This window comes from Branchiostoma belcheri, unplaced genomic scaffold (assembly GCF_001625305.1).
Source record: "Branchiostoma belcheri isolate BF01 breed outbred unplaced genomic scaffold, Haploidv18h27 scaffold27, whole genome shotgun sequence".
Lineage (NCBI taxonomy): Eukaryota > Metazoa > Chordata > Leptocardii > Amphioxiformes > Branchiostomatidae > Branchiostoma > Branchiostoma belcheri.
In genome coordinates, this window is record NW_017803876.1 from 68,488 (window position 1) to 82,661 (window position 14,174).

The 14,174-nt window shown below is 46.2% G+C and overlaps 1 protein-coding gene across 5 annotated transcripts in view; it reads right to left on the minus strand.

Annotated features, from left to right (window-relative positions):
• Nucleotides 1-14,174, minus strand: part of LOC109472304 (protein phosphatase 1 regulatory subunit 12B-like) — a 79,001-nt gene that overhangs the window by 48,988 nt on the left and 15,839 nt on the right. For 2 of the 5 annotated variants that reach the window (XR_002140359.1, XM_019771983.1), the window contains exons 1-2: nt 4,500-4,771; nt 1,140-1,376 (exon numbers count right to left, since the gene is read on the minus strand). Coding sequence is in view for 4 of the 5 variants with exons in the window: in XM_019771983.1 (XP_019627542.1) it covers nt 1,140-1,376; nt 4,500-4,569 (307 nt within the window). In the remaining variant the exon portion in view is untranslated. Of the gene's footprint in view, nt 1-1,139; nt 1,377-4,499; nt 4,776-14,174 lie in introns of those variants that run through there. The other 3 variants (XM_019771985.1, XM_019771984.1, XM_019771986.1) reach the window with 3 other exon arrangements.

Genomic DNA, 14,174 nt, shown 5'->3' on the forward strand with positions numbered 1-14,174 from the left:
AGACTGCCGAAAGTCTGGACATTTTCAAAGCCGTAGGGAGGCTTCAAAGTCAGATGATTCTTTGCACATTTGTGATCAGTTAGTCCTGCCAAAAAGAGCTGTGTCATCGTAATTACAGCGTTTGACTGTGAAGATTCGTGATCGGGTAAATTGTCAGGACTTGAACCCATTACTTTACCAATTATGGTGCTGACAACTATGTTTAGAATCTGCTAGCTGAAAGGCAGAGGCTGTAGTACATAACACGTGTGAATTGTGTTTTAAATTGACAATCAGCATTACTGTAAGTACCGTGGCAAGCGCTAGCGTGAAACTCCTTGAATCATTCTTGTGTTGTCTTATTGTACTTAGTATTCCTATCATATGTTTTTATTTAGGACAGGGGCTTAGACTAAGAGAAATTCTTAGTCCTGTATCGCCTGTCCAGTTACATAGTTGTAACACATCATGTTCTTGCGATCAGCCATCGGGCATGAATTTGCAACGAAAGCTTTTACATTAAAAGCTGAAATAAATGAATAACGTTTAATAAAATAAATAAAAACAACGGTTAGTGTCCTCACATTTGTCGTCCCTTAGTATATTTCAAATCTAAGCATCTTGTTCTTCGGCCCTTCTTGTTTTTTTTCGCTCTCGCATGAGATTTAGGGTCTCCAGAGGACGTCATCCATAAATCAATCATAAATCAATCAATCAAAAACCAACAATCATAGCGCAGGTGTGTTGCAGAGGCTGCGAGTTGCTTACCATGATGCTTTCAAAATCATTATGTCTCAGCCTCGCTCCACTAGTAACAGCCTGTTCTTTGCCCAGTTGGGTGTCGACACCTTCGACGCCAGGAGGCGAAAGCTGACGCACTCTTTTGCGGCTCGCCTCCTGGCGTCGCGTAACGACACCATCAGTCTGCTTTTACGCTCTGATGCCTTCCCCAGAAGTCAGTTCTGGCGTCGATACTGCCAGTTGGTAATTAAGCAGACCTTAATAGGCTCTCGCTCAGCTTTTTTTATTCTAGACATTGTATTTTTAAATTTATGTATTTTGTGTTGTCTATGTTGTCTATGGGCTCTGCCTGAATCAAACAATAAATAAAATGAATAAATAAAATGACTTGGTGTGGCCTAGGATAAATAATGCCTTACCTGCTTGGTTGATGGCGTTGACCTGGACGTCCACGCTCTTCCGTCTGAGCAGCGCGCCGGCCTCGACGATCCCGCGGAAGTCGCCGGACTGAACGCTCTCCTGGAACATCACGGGGGCCGAGAACTTCACCCCGGAGGGTCGCCGGCCCCTCCGGCCCACGCCACCGCCTCCGGCCTGCAGCTGGTCCCCGGACGGCTCCTGCACCGCCACGCCGTTCCGCCGGCCAGGCATGCTCTCTGTGTGGGGAGGAGAAGACATAGGTGATGTGGTCAAACACACTGAGATTTCCGCAAATAATTTCATCAGGTTTGTAAACGAATGAATAGCAAAGTTCTTTGGTCACAACCATTCATTTTTTCACTAGCCGACGTTTCGATGACCGTCTGTCATCTTCATCAGGGCAATTCTGACTGCACTATGCACCAAGTAACATCTAGTGTCAGTGCACAGTAAACCAGTCAGAATTGCCCTGATGAAGATGACAGACGGTCATCGAAACGTCGGCTAGTGAAAAAATAAATGGTTGTGACCAAAGAACTTTGCTATTCACACTGAGATTTACAACGTTCTATATTACGAATGGAGAACGGCTAGCTCCCTGTGGGGGGAGGTGAGGAGAACTGTTTTTTTAGTAGCCTGGATGCCAGGCCCACGGCACACCATCCCCAAAGGGTATTACACTAGATAACTTTGGGCCTAGAGTGCTGTGGGTCTCGGGCCTAGTGTGCTGTAACGCACCATGGTTACGCCGGCCCGGCATGCTGTCTGTGGGGGGAGGAGAAGACATTAGCGATGGTCAAACACACACACACTGAGATTTACAACGTTCTAGTAATGGAGAACAGCTAGCAACCTGCTCCTCTGCCAGGCTACAGGCTAGCTGATCGGCTCCGGGGCCGTAGTGAGGACTCTAGGAGGTCCCGTATAGTCTAATACATGAGGTAGCCTGGGTGCCAGACTGTTGTCAGGGTCAGTCAACAGGCTAGCTCCTCGGCTAGCCTGGGTGCCAGTAGCTACTAAGCCTGGATGCCAGACTGTTTCAAGGTCAGTACATAGACTAGATTCTGGGCTCCATGGCTAGCCTGGGTGCCAGACTGTTCCCAGGCCAATATTCAGGCTAGATCCTCGGCTCCAAACCTAGCCTGGGTGCCAGACTGTTGCCAAGACTAGTATATAGCCTAGCTGCTCAGTTCCAGGGCCAAACTAATTGGGGGTTGGCCTTTGCATTGGCCCTGGACATAGTCTGGCATCCAGGCTATCCATTCTGAGGACGCTGAAGCTTTATAATTTTTCGCACCGCTAGCGCTGCAACCGACCGACCTAGGTGTGGCACCGGACTCACCCGCGCACACATTTGGCGCCCCGTCGCCATGCACTCACCCCCTCACTCACTCAGCCGACCGCGAACTCACAACTCACTGCCACCACCCGGCTCGTCTCAGCCGCGCACCCCAATAAGATTCACGCCGGGCCATTTAGAACGAAAACAGACCGCCTTAGCTTACCATCAGTCCAAGGAAACTGTTGTCAAGAAATGTTGGCAGTGCCTATATCTATACGTTGCCAACGTTTATTCTGAGAGAGGGGGGGGGGAATTCTACTTGCACGGCCACAGACAATTATTGGCCGTTATAAAGAACAGGTACTACTGTACTGAAGGCTTAGAGATCCATATTAAAACTTGCCTGAGACGAAACAGGCGGCAGTGTAAAGAACGGAGAAAAACTGACTTCAGAGACGCAATCTACGCGCGCTAATGCTATTAGATGGCCGTGTTGCGACGTTTTGGTTCTCTTGAAGCGGCAACAAACTTAGGGGGAATACAAATACAAAGGGGGCATCGGGAAACATCAATATACCTACCGTAATTGTGTCGTTTCGATCCAAATAAGGCAAGAAGAGAAGGACTCTATTGAGACATCATTTTCCTCGGCCAGATTAAGTTTGGTGACCCTTTATTCTAGGATTAGTGCCTATAGTTCCCGTCGTAAGGTCTGTTTGGTCTAGTTTATTCACCTGCATTCCATCCAGCCTGCCCGCTATGGTCCGTACACCTGGCAACAGAAACAACCCGGCGTAATATTTTCTTTAATGCCCCATTACGACGGGCTGAAGAAACACGCCATACCGCGTAATCAGTCCCTCGCCTACTCAATTCAAGTACAGTACTCTCCAAGCAGACGTGTACACTTCGGCTTATTTTTTGAAGTGTCAGGCCTTTTTTCGGGCTTCCTTTCTTGTACTGGCGTCTTTTTTTTACGCCCTGCGTCTTTTTTTTTACTGCCCTGCCAATTTGATAGTGTCTTGCAGCCACCAAAAGATCTGCTTGGTGATTACGCCTCCCCAAAAGGCGGCACTACCACACACTATACCCGTGGACGTGATTCTTGCCCTAACCCGTTTCATACAGACCCTTACATACAAGCCGATTACAAGGTCTTAACTCAAGAACTTTAGCAGCGGTGAAAAGGAAACAAACCAGCAGACCAACAGACGGCCGCGGACACACACAAACCGTCAGTACAGTAGACGAGGCGTATTTGTACAGCTAACAAACACACGGGAGAAAAGAACAGCAGAAGGTTCGTCTCGGAGCTCGAGGCTCCGCGCACGACTGCTGCCCGAGACGCGGCCGTCACATGAGGTACGTGTTTGTGTGCCGACAGTAAACGAACGATTTTGCACACAAACTGGGGCTCCCCCACTGGCGGTACGGAAACGATCACAATCAGCAACATCAAGACACCTTCCTTAAAAATCCAGTAGTTTTCGAAAGTAGGAGAAGCTAGCTGTAGACCATCCTACCTGTCACACATGAGTGTGTTTGTGTGCCGACAGCAAATGAACGGTTACACACACAAAACTGGGACTGCCCCACTGGCGGTACGGAAACAATGAGAACATGGAGAACCACAAGATATGTACAAATCTAGAAGTTTTTTTAAGTAGGAGAAGCTAGCTGTCGCTCATCCTACCCGTCACATCGGGAGTGTGTTTGTGTGCCGACGAATGAACGGTTACACACACAAAACGGGGCTCCCCACTGGCGGTACGGAAACAATGAGAACCTCAAGATACGTACAAATCTAGTAGTTTTCAAAAGTAGGAGTCGTGTGGCCGCGGTAACGGCAGAGCGTTCGGCTCGGAACCAAGAGGTCCCGGGTTCGAACCCTGCCATGTCACCGATCTTGTACCCTTGGGAAAGGCACTTGACACGACTTTCCTAGATGAAGGCCTGGCGAACCCCATGATCTCGTATTAGCCACAAAAAGGCAGCAGAATCTTCAGCTGGTTGAAGGCGGCTGCCTCAAAATTAAAGACAGAAAGAAAGAAAGAAAGCTAGCAGCAATTCATCCTACCCCTTCTTCCAGGTCCTCCTCCTGGAACAAACAGCCTCCTCTGCTGCGGCAATCCGTACCGACGAGCCATTGTGCTCCTGGTCGCCACCTTTTCTTTTTTTTCACCGGGAACGTTAAAACACGGGGGCCAAGTGCCGCCGACCCAGCCGATACAATCCCTGAACGCTCCTCTGAAAGGGTCCAGTGGAAACTGGAGCAAGTGGCAGCTCGCTGGCAGCTTTTGAGGCGCAGGAAACCGGAGCTCCACCTCTTTGTTTACGGAGATGTACACACAACATCCAATGATGTCAAAACGCGCCAAGCTGGCACGGCAACCCAACCCGGCCTTCTTAATCGTTAATGGGGACATGCACGTCACTGACTCCAGCTTTTTCGTGTTAAGATAGACAAAAAAATTAGAGATATTTGCCCCGACAACCCTCGTCTTACCTGACGATACCCAGTCACACCTTATGTCAGGTCGGCGCAGCTTGCCCGTACCTCGTGGCGAGTGTGGATTAGTCTGGGGGCACCGCTGTCTTATGTAACCGTCTCCCGTCCCACAGGTAACCAATACATCCGCCTTTACTCGTGTTTTTGTTGATGTTTTTCAAAGTTGTAGTAATGGCTGTGGATACGGGTTACCGGTAAACAAGGACGGAGCACTCATGGGTTCCCAGAAGAGAGGGGTGGGGTTACTTGGGGTTACATGTCCGGGGAAGTTGAATCTCCAAGCAGACCTTTTCTTCTGGTGGCTGCAAGACAGCATCAAATTGACAAGACAAGACTTTATCATTAACTTTAACTTTATTCATAAAAATCAACATAGCAGTAGTACATGGTACAACTGAATTGTGTTGACCTAACAAAAAGTAAACACGAGTCAACTTAGCAAAAGTACATTAGAGACATCACAAACACTTACATTATACACAGAGGCACTAAGCCTTCATTTGGCTGTTGTATAGACGGATTGAGTAATGTAAGAATGAATTATACATTAGTAGATCTAGGAAATATCCAATACACCATCCAAAGTTTGACTGGTGGAAAAAAAGATACTAGTACAAATAAAAACGTCTAATAAAAACACGTCAAAAATGCACCGAAGCCTGAACCTCTTATTGGAGAGTTATGTCCAAGAGGATCTTTTGGTGGCTTCAAGACAGTATCAAATTGACAAGACAATATCCATTACGCCATCTGAACTTTGGCTTGCGAAAAAAAGATACCAGTACACAAAAAAAAACCGATAAAACGCCTAATAAAGATACGTCAAAAATACAGCAAATTTGAGAGTAATCTCCAAGCAGATTTTTAGGTAGCTGCAAAGACAATATCAAATTGGCCAGGCAGTATCCATTGGCCAGACAGTTACCATTTCCCACCCTGGACGACCGAGGACTCTCTCTACATGTAGATGGCCATGCAGTTCTAAAGCGTAACGCTTTTGCCGCCAGACATCTGCTTAGAGGTTATTTGGAGAGCACCGAATCATTAGCGCCAGCATTTCTGTAATGAACCACTTCGGTTGTGTATCCTTGGAGAATAGGGGACCTCTAATTAGTCTAGTATAGGACTCACGTGGTACAAACAACAGGAAAAGGACGATGAGTTCAAAACAAACGAAGCAGTTCACGCCCTTCCGATACTAAAAGGTCATCTCGAAAACAGAACCGAAGTTGTGTTAAAGACACTATTGGGAGCGACGGTGTGAGTATGTGCCAAAACCGAAGGCTGCGAAGGCTGCCAAAATTGCTCTCCTTGTCCCAAATGGATCAGTTATCGACTTGATGAAAAGAATGTAAAGAACAATTAAGTGTAAGAGTGCGCGACTTAATTTGTGGTAAAGGTTGCCCCTCCCCCATCGTCTCTGGTACAAAAAGACCAACTCTGCTACTAACTGGCTAAATGTTCCATGAGAATTTATAATCGACGACAAAAAACATTAAACTAAATCGGAGGCCAAATGATAATGAGATTTTTCGGTAACCAAGATAATGGGTGGATAGTATCCGATAGGTAATACAGTATCCAATAGATTATAATTATATCGAAGGCTTCGGTAGCCAATATTGGCTACTGCCTTGAGTATTGGATACCGCCTCGGCTATTGAATACTGTCTTGGCTACCGAAAGATCTGCTTGAAGATTAGCCAGATGCAACATCTGCACATCTGCCGGATTCCGAAGTTGGCACAGGTACAGGTATACCTGCCGGCACAGCAGGAGATATCTGTGGTATCATGATTTTATTTATCTATTTGCACAAATAAAACATTAATCAACAAATGCAAAACAAAGAAATAAAAAAAAAACACTCAGGAGGAGGTGTACAGGAGGAGGAAAGAAGCCTATATAAGGCTTGTACAATGTCCTCCTTAATTTCGGGGTAGCCGTAAATCGGATGGCACCTAGGCTATAGCGGTGGACCGAATAAAGTTTCAAAGTTTCTGACGATGAAGAAGATGCTTAATCCTGTTTGTCTACCACAATTCGTACAATGGGATTGCCGCCCTTTCAAAGATCCCCATTGACATGCATGATGCATAACGCGTACACAGCTTACAAGGCCAGGGGAACCTGTCGGGTACAAGGCCAAGACACGACCTCGGAGTTGACACCAACGGAACTCTGAATCAAATCTGAAGTAACTGTTACTTTGATATCTTGTTACCTGGATGTCTAACCTTCATCGACGTGGCTACTGAGTAGGCTATCAAGGACAGAAGTAACAACAGTAAAAGAATATGTATTTCAAAGATATGAAAGTAAAAGTTATACGAGCGTGATTTATCACATTAAGGTCATGGGAAGGAAAGAGGCTGGTTGTCTGTTTGGAACTTCAAGGAAAGATCAAGGACGAAAGAAGCTTGTTGTCATTCTGACGCGGCCCGTAGTGAAGACAGTGAACTCTCCCTATGAAAGTTATATGAAAGCAAAAGTCATGTAAGAGTGTGTTTTGTGGTATACGTGTCTCACAGCCATGGAAAGAAAAAAAATTGTTTGTGTGAAACTTGGAAGGATCAAGGACGAAAGGAGAACAGCTTGTTGTCATTCTGTGGTCTCGCCCTGTAGTGAACCAGGCCTCCACGTGACTGTGGACATTGCCAATACGATTGACCCAATTCTGTGGGTGGTACGATTGTCACCCAACCCGGCCGTGACGGCCTCAAATATATACACACATCGATACTTCTTCCGTCCCTCTCTTATCCACCGGGCGAAAACGTGAGTCGACACGTGCTGTATTGAGTAGGGCGGTTTCGGCGGTTTCAACACAAGACAAGCCCCTTTGTATCCTATAGGTCATTGAACTCTTGTTTACACATAGGACCCAACTCCACATCTCCGTAAACATCTAATGTTGCCACTGACATTTCATACTCCACTGCATACAAAAAAGAAATCAAACCCAACAATAATTTTATCAAAAGTAGCATTAGCATTACCTGTTATCATTTTTACTGTTTATTATTTTATCATGTTCTGGCAATTAGCTCTCAGGCATGGATTTGCAATAAACTTTCATATACTAGTATATTCTTTGTGTAGTTTGCCGCACACATATGTTATTATGTGAGTAGCATGACGTTATTTCGCTTTGTTCGATCTCAGTTGTAGTAGACCATACGGAAGTCCCTGTACTTTTGTCGAGTCAATAAAGAATCACATTAATAGATATCTCTCTATACAAAATTTACGGACATCACACTATATATACTAGTGTGGAACACTGCGTGAGATATCATTGTGCTTTATACATGACCCGTACATCTGTATCTGTATAGCCGGTATAACCGACTTTCGGCGTAACACACCAGCTTCGCAGGCACGCGGCGCGGCGGCAGCTGGCTATATTACACCGATCGACTTGTTACACCTAACCCTTGAACTTCTAGCTCTAGACATTGTTTAAAGCTATCTATTGACAATGCCCCTACTGTACTTGGTGACAGTGAGTTCCACTCTGCGATAGTTCTAGGAAAGAATGAATTCTTGAACACCTCAATCCTTGGTTGATAACTCTGGTACTTGAATGCATGGCTATTTCTTGTTCTCTTCTGGGCTGGTATTAGGTACTTAATAGCTGTATCGATGACCTTTATTGTACGTTTATACACATACTAGTGTGGAACACTGCGTGAGATATCATTGTGCTTTATACATGACCCGTACATAGTTTGTAAGAACATAGACGTACAATCAAGGTCATTCATCCATCTCCAAGCAGATGTTTTGATGGCTGCAAAGACGATATCATATTTGCCAGGCAGTATCCATTTGCCAGGCAGTTACCAAAGACAAGACATCAGTACAAAAAGAAAGCCCGATACTCACGTCAACAATAAGCCAAAGCCTAAACCTCTGCTTCTTCGGGAGAATACAATCTCATCCCAACCCTCGGCGTGATTAGGCCACACCAAGTAAATTTTATGGATGACGTCCGCGCGCGCATTGATTTTGGCCTGTTCCTAGAAAAAAAAACAAGAAATTCCGCTTCCTGTAACTATGACCAAAGAGTCACGACAGTGCCGCAAATCGTCAGATTGATGTGAAACCCGTAACGCCGAAAGCCTGTGCCTGGTTAAAAAATGGAAACAAAAATGAAAAAAAAAAAAAAAATGGCACTGAAAAAAATCCTGTCAATAGTGCCGTTTTTGGAACGATTAACAGACAGGACGGTCCTGTCAGCAGTGCAATATTTCTTATCTAGGCATCTTGTTTTTTAGGGCCCTTCTTGTTTTTTTTTCGCCCTCTCGCATTAGATTTAGGGTCTCCAAAGGACGTCAGCAATAAAATTTACATGGTGTGGCCTTAGGGGGGACTCACTGGGTGCTCAAGTCTTGTGTGCTCGACAAACAGTCGCGATATCGTCCTAGAAAACCCTCGTCCCGTCAGTAAACAGTTCAATCGCATATAGAACATCAACCAGCTGATAATGCCTGGCTGGGAGTTTCATTGATTCATCGATCACTATTATATAAATCCGATTTTCACGGTCAAATCGAACAAAATCATAAGACATTTCAATGGGAAACGTGCCAGACGTTTTGGTGTCCGTAAACAACAAAAAAATTGCAACAACGTCGATTCGAACGTCCGAACCTGGTATTCGAATTTTCGAAAGAGACACAAGCGAAACTCGTTCGAATCATTCTACGTTTTAATACTTTCTCTAGATATTCACATTCTCAAGTCAAGTACAACAGATTTCAAGAGATTCGATGCTTGAATATATCTTTAAACGCAATAACTCCCACAATGCAAAACTATATAGTAACGGGGGGTGTCCTAATTCCGACCTACCCCTAATTCCGTACTAGTTTGAAAAATCCTTGTCGCGGCGTTATGCATGGGAGCACGTGCCTATCAATAACCACAAGAATGGACAAAGTTTCTGTGTTGATATCGGTAATCTCACAAAGTTTGTTCCAGTTCCGACGCTCCGATAACAGACGAGTGAAAAATCTGTGTGAATTCGACGCTTGTTCGGGGGTTGACGAGCGTGTCAAAAAACGCAGCTTTGATTTTGAAACAGCCGCTTTGGAGCCAGTCGCGTAATGGTAAAAAGACGACTTGTTTGGGACAGAAAAATAGTTGTAGATTGTTTTAGTCAAAACTTGTGTATTTTAAATACTAAGCCCTCCCCTCAGATTGACCTTTGTTAAATACTAGGTCGGAAGTTAGGGCACCCCTTTTGCGATAGAACGTTCCATCGGCAGAATGACGAAAAACCTGCCGTAAGTTTCGCGAACCCTTACGCTTGGGTGCAAGGCGCTGACCTGAAGTAAAATACACAGCTCTTTAGCTTTAAGCGTTGTTATCTTTATCTGTAAATATCAAAGCTCGTGTTGAGCGAGTTTTTGGTCAGACAAACCATTACCAAAGGCATGTGCGTTTGCATGGAACATAGGTCGGAATTAGGACCCCTCCCGTTAATGTTACATATACAAGACTGCTTTGTTATTGGAATAAAAATACCGGCGAAAATCATGACTAGCCCCATTTGATTGTAACGTTATATCATACTGGCCCTTGTTGTTTTAGTAATTACATTTTTCTCAATACCTTATTTTTTACTATGTTCAAGAGTTGTTGCCATACATTGTAACTTGTACAATATTGTCGTGCAATAAAGTCCTTCATCATCTCTCGTGATCCGGACGTGCCTGGTAATACCGGGTTGAGCACGTCCTGGTCTATTTTCAGGCGTCACACACGGTAACTCCGTTATTTATTGACTCCGAGAGGTGCTAATGAAGACCTACCCGGCAATTGGGAGGATCATTTATTACAGAAACAGCTAGGAGCACTGTAATAAACGCCGCATACCGCACTTCTTAGACTTAAGAGTATTAATACATTCATCGGACTCGACGGAAAATATCGAGATGCTGGCATTGTTCAGCTATTAATCCGAACAGCTACAAGACTACAAATGATCGCCGTGTCAAGAGTCGTGTTTGGCCGAGACTTTAAAAACAATTCATCACGGAAAACCCGGCAAAACAGTCGTCTTGGTGTTTGCATCGCCGCGGGCTGGTCATTACCCTTAATAAGTAACTCGGGCACCAGATAGTTTACAATGGGGAAAGTGGATACCGCATTGTTTGCGTTCCGTGCCGTTGTCTTGTTCAAAGCGCCTGCTCCCCCGACATCCAAAACGCGCACAATGGCTATGTACTCGCACAATCGCTCTTAATAAAGAAATGCATGAGGAGGGAGCGCACGCCACAGACTGTTTCAAGTCTTTGTAGATCCCGCGCCAGGCACGAAATCTTCCGAGCAAGATAAGCTCCTTAGGTTCGGAGATATGCGGCCCAAACACGGATCAGAAGACGTGTGTGTACGCTAATCGCCCTCCTTCCCACATGCCTAAACCAAACCACACGATACGGACCCCTAAAGCACCGAGAACGTAAACAGCGACTCACGTATGCTTACGAGATCGATATAACGTTAATTGGTCCCGAGGTAGCAATAAAAGAATCGCCTAGCATCCACCAGGTGATCTTTACCTGTTCCTCGGCAAAAAGGCCGCGGGCAGTCCACGGAAAACGACCAATTTACTGTCATTAGTAGACACCCCCCCTCTACAGAAATGTCAAAAAGACCTTCACACAGATAGACAGCAAGCAAACTAGGATGGTAAACAAGCAACAACAACACTCAATCAATCCATCCATCAATCATGCATGTAATAGTACACGTCTTACAACATATAAAGCAGACATCGGAGAAGCCGTGCAAATATTTTGATCGTGGATCCCAGCATTGCGATGACCACAGGAAAGAAAACACCGATATACTAGTACGTCGGTGAAGGTTAGACATCCAGGTAATAAGACACGCCAAAAAAACAGTTACTCTGGATATGATTCATATAATACATATACTTTGGAAACGATCAGACGTTTCGGCTTTTCTGACAACTCTCCAGTGTCACTGACGAAAGGTAGTGGATGCTACCTGAAACGTCTGACCGTTTCCAAAATCATATTAAGTTGCTTGAAAACACCGATATCCTCTCAAATGTCCGATTCACAAAGGTTACATGTAGTGAGTCGACCTCACATACCCTGCTCTGGCTTCCACTGTGACTGGATCGTCCCCAGATGACAAACAGGCGCCAATTACTGTGAATGCTTCAGCCCACCAGCTAAGGCCCAAACCTCCACCTACACGTCCATAATTCACATTCATGCAACGCGCCAAGTCTTGCAGAGCCACGCCGGGGTTTTCATACAAATTGCGCGAGGCTTCACGCTGGTCCGCCTGCCTTTTAAATAACTATTTGTGTGGAGGCGACGAAAATATTCGAGTTGTGGAGTTATATTATCGATCTACCGGCCAGGCCGTTCTACCTAACTAGACAATCCTCGCAACAGGATGTTGTATGTAAACTGTTATGATGTCGGGACGACGATAAAATACCAATCAGGAACAGACGATCGAGCGTAGGACAAAATTAAGACGACTACAGCACATCCAAACCAACACCCCTGGTCCCCTCTCTAAAAAAACTCATCAGGGCAAACATATGGACAATGTACTTAGATGATTCAATGTTTGATATAGAGTCCAGAATACGGACATGGTCCCACTGATAACACACGTTAGAGATATCATAAAACATGTCTGTTTTTGATACTCACTTCCCTCAGGCCCATCCTGTATGGACAGAGACTCCAGCAACATGTCCTCCTGGTCTTGGTCCTGTGCGTCGTCTGCCACGTTCGCACACGGACTGTGGTTATCACTTTGCTCCGGCTGTGCCTCAGTATCTCCTCCCGAAATATCCGCCAGGTTCGGTTCTTGTTCAGTTATACATACAGTAACAGCAGTGCCGCACCCGATCGACAGAGCACAGAACAACAAAGCCAGCTATACAGAGCAAGCGTTTTCTTTGACAAACCGTATAATTACAAATCCAGACTGTTCAGCGGTCTTCTGATCTGATCTGAGAGCCGTCGCTGTGTTATCAAGAGGCTCTTTGTGGCGAGATTTGACGTTCGTTGACTACACAAGCCATACACATACACTCTCTCCGCAAGAGAGAGAGAGAGACGTGGCGCATTGATTGGAACCGCTTCTACCTGTCTCCCCAGCACACCTGTCGAGAAACCCTCCCTTTCATACACCGACGGCGATCAGGTAGTAGTAACAAGCGCTGTGAGTGAAAAAAAAAACCTCTGTCGACGTAATCCGTTTGTGAGAACTCTCAGGACGTCGTTTGATGCGTAGGCACAGACAAGCCACCCGGCATCTTCTCTCCCCAAGGAATTAAGCGCCAAGGAAAGGGAGGCTCCAAGGTGCGTAAACGGATGCCGTGATGAACGACTTGCACAGGCGTTGGTCCGTTTGACAGGTAGAACCGACGTCCTCCTGCCAGGCACGGTGGAGCTGGATGTTAGGGTTGCCCCGTACGTGCGACTTGTTCGGCGGTTGTGGGCGTCGACCTCACCTCAACGAGCTCTCGATCGAGCTCTCAGCATGCGCAGTACGACTGCAAGCCTTCCTTCAGTGCAGTGTGCACTCTAATAACGCTAAGATAACTAACGGCTTAGTGGCTTTAAGTCCAAGACGATTAGGCCGAAGGCAGAACGCTCTAGCTAGCCAGGTAGCAGCCCACCGCTGGACGTGACCGTCGCCCGTGATCTTGCAGGGATGAGTGGTTGGTTGACTGGAGGGAGCGTCAGCCGAGCCTGGCACGCACTCGAGCGTGACGTGAGTCAACAGGCGGGCGGACGGGGGTCACTGCGGGCGTGGGTTCGCGGGCGCATGATAAAGTACTTAGCGATAGTCTCGCACCCCAGGCTTTTACTTGGCTATCGGACGGACGTGGGTTCGCGGGTGCATGATAAAGTACTTAGCAGTAGTCTCGCACCCCAGGCTTTTACTTGGCTACCGGGCGGGCGTGGGTTCGGTTGCAGTCCTCGGTCGCATGATAGCGTAGTTAGCAATAGTCTAGCACTGCAGACTTTCAGTTGGCTACTGCGGGCATGGGTTCGCTGGCAGTCCGCGGGCGCATAGTTACCCATAGCCTGGCTCCTCAGGCTTTTCACTAGGTAGAGGGTAGTCTCTACCAGACTCCTTTGCAGGCTGAATAAATAGTAGAAATCGGCAAAGGGGGAAATCATTGGCCAGAGGAGTTGGCCGGCCATAGAGGGTCCAGTTTGCCTGCACGGCAAA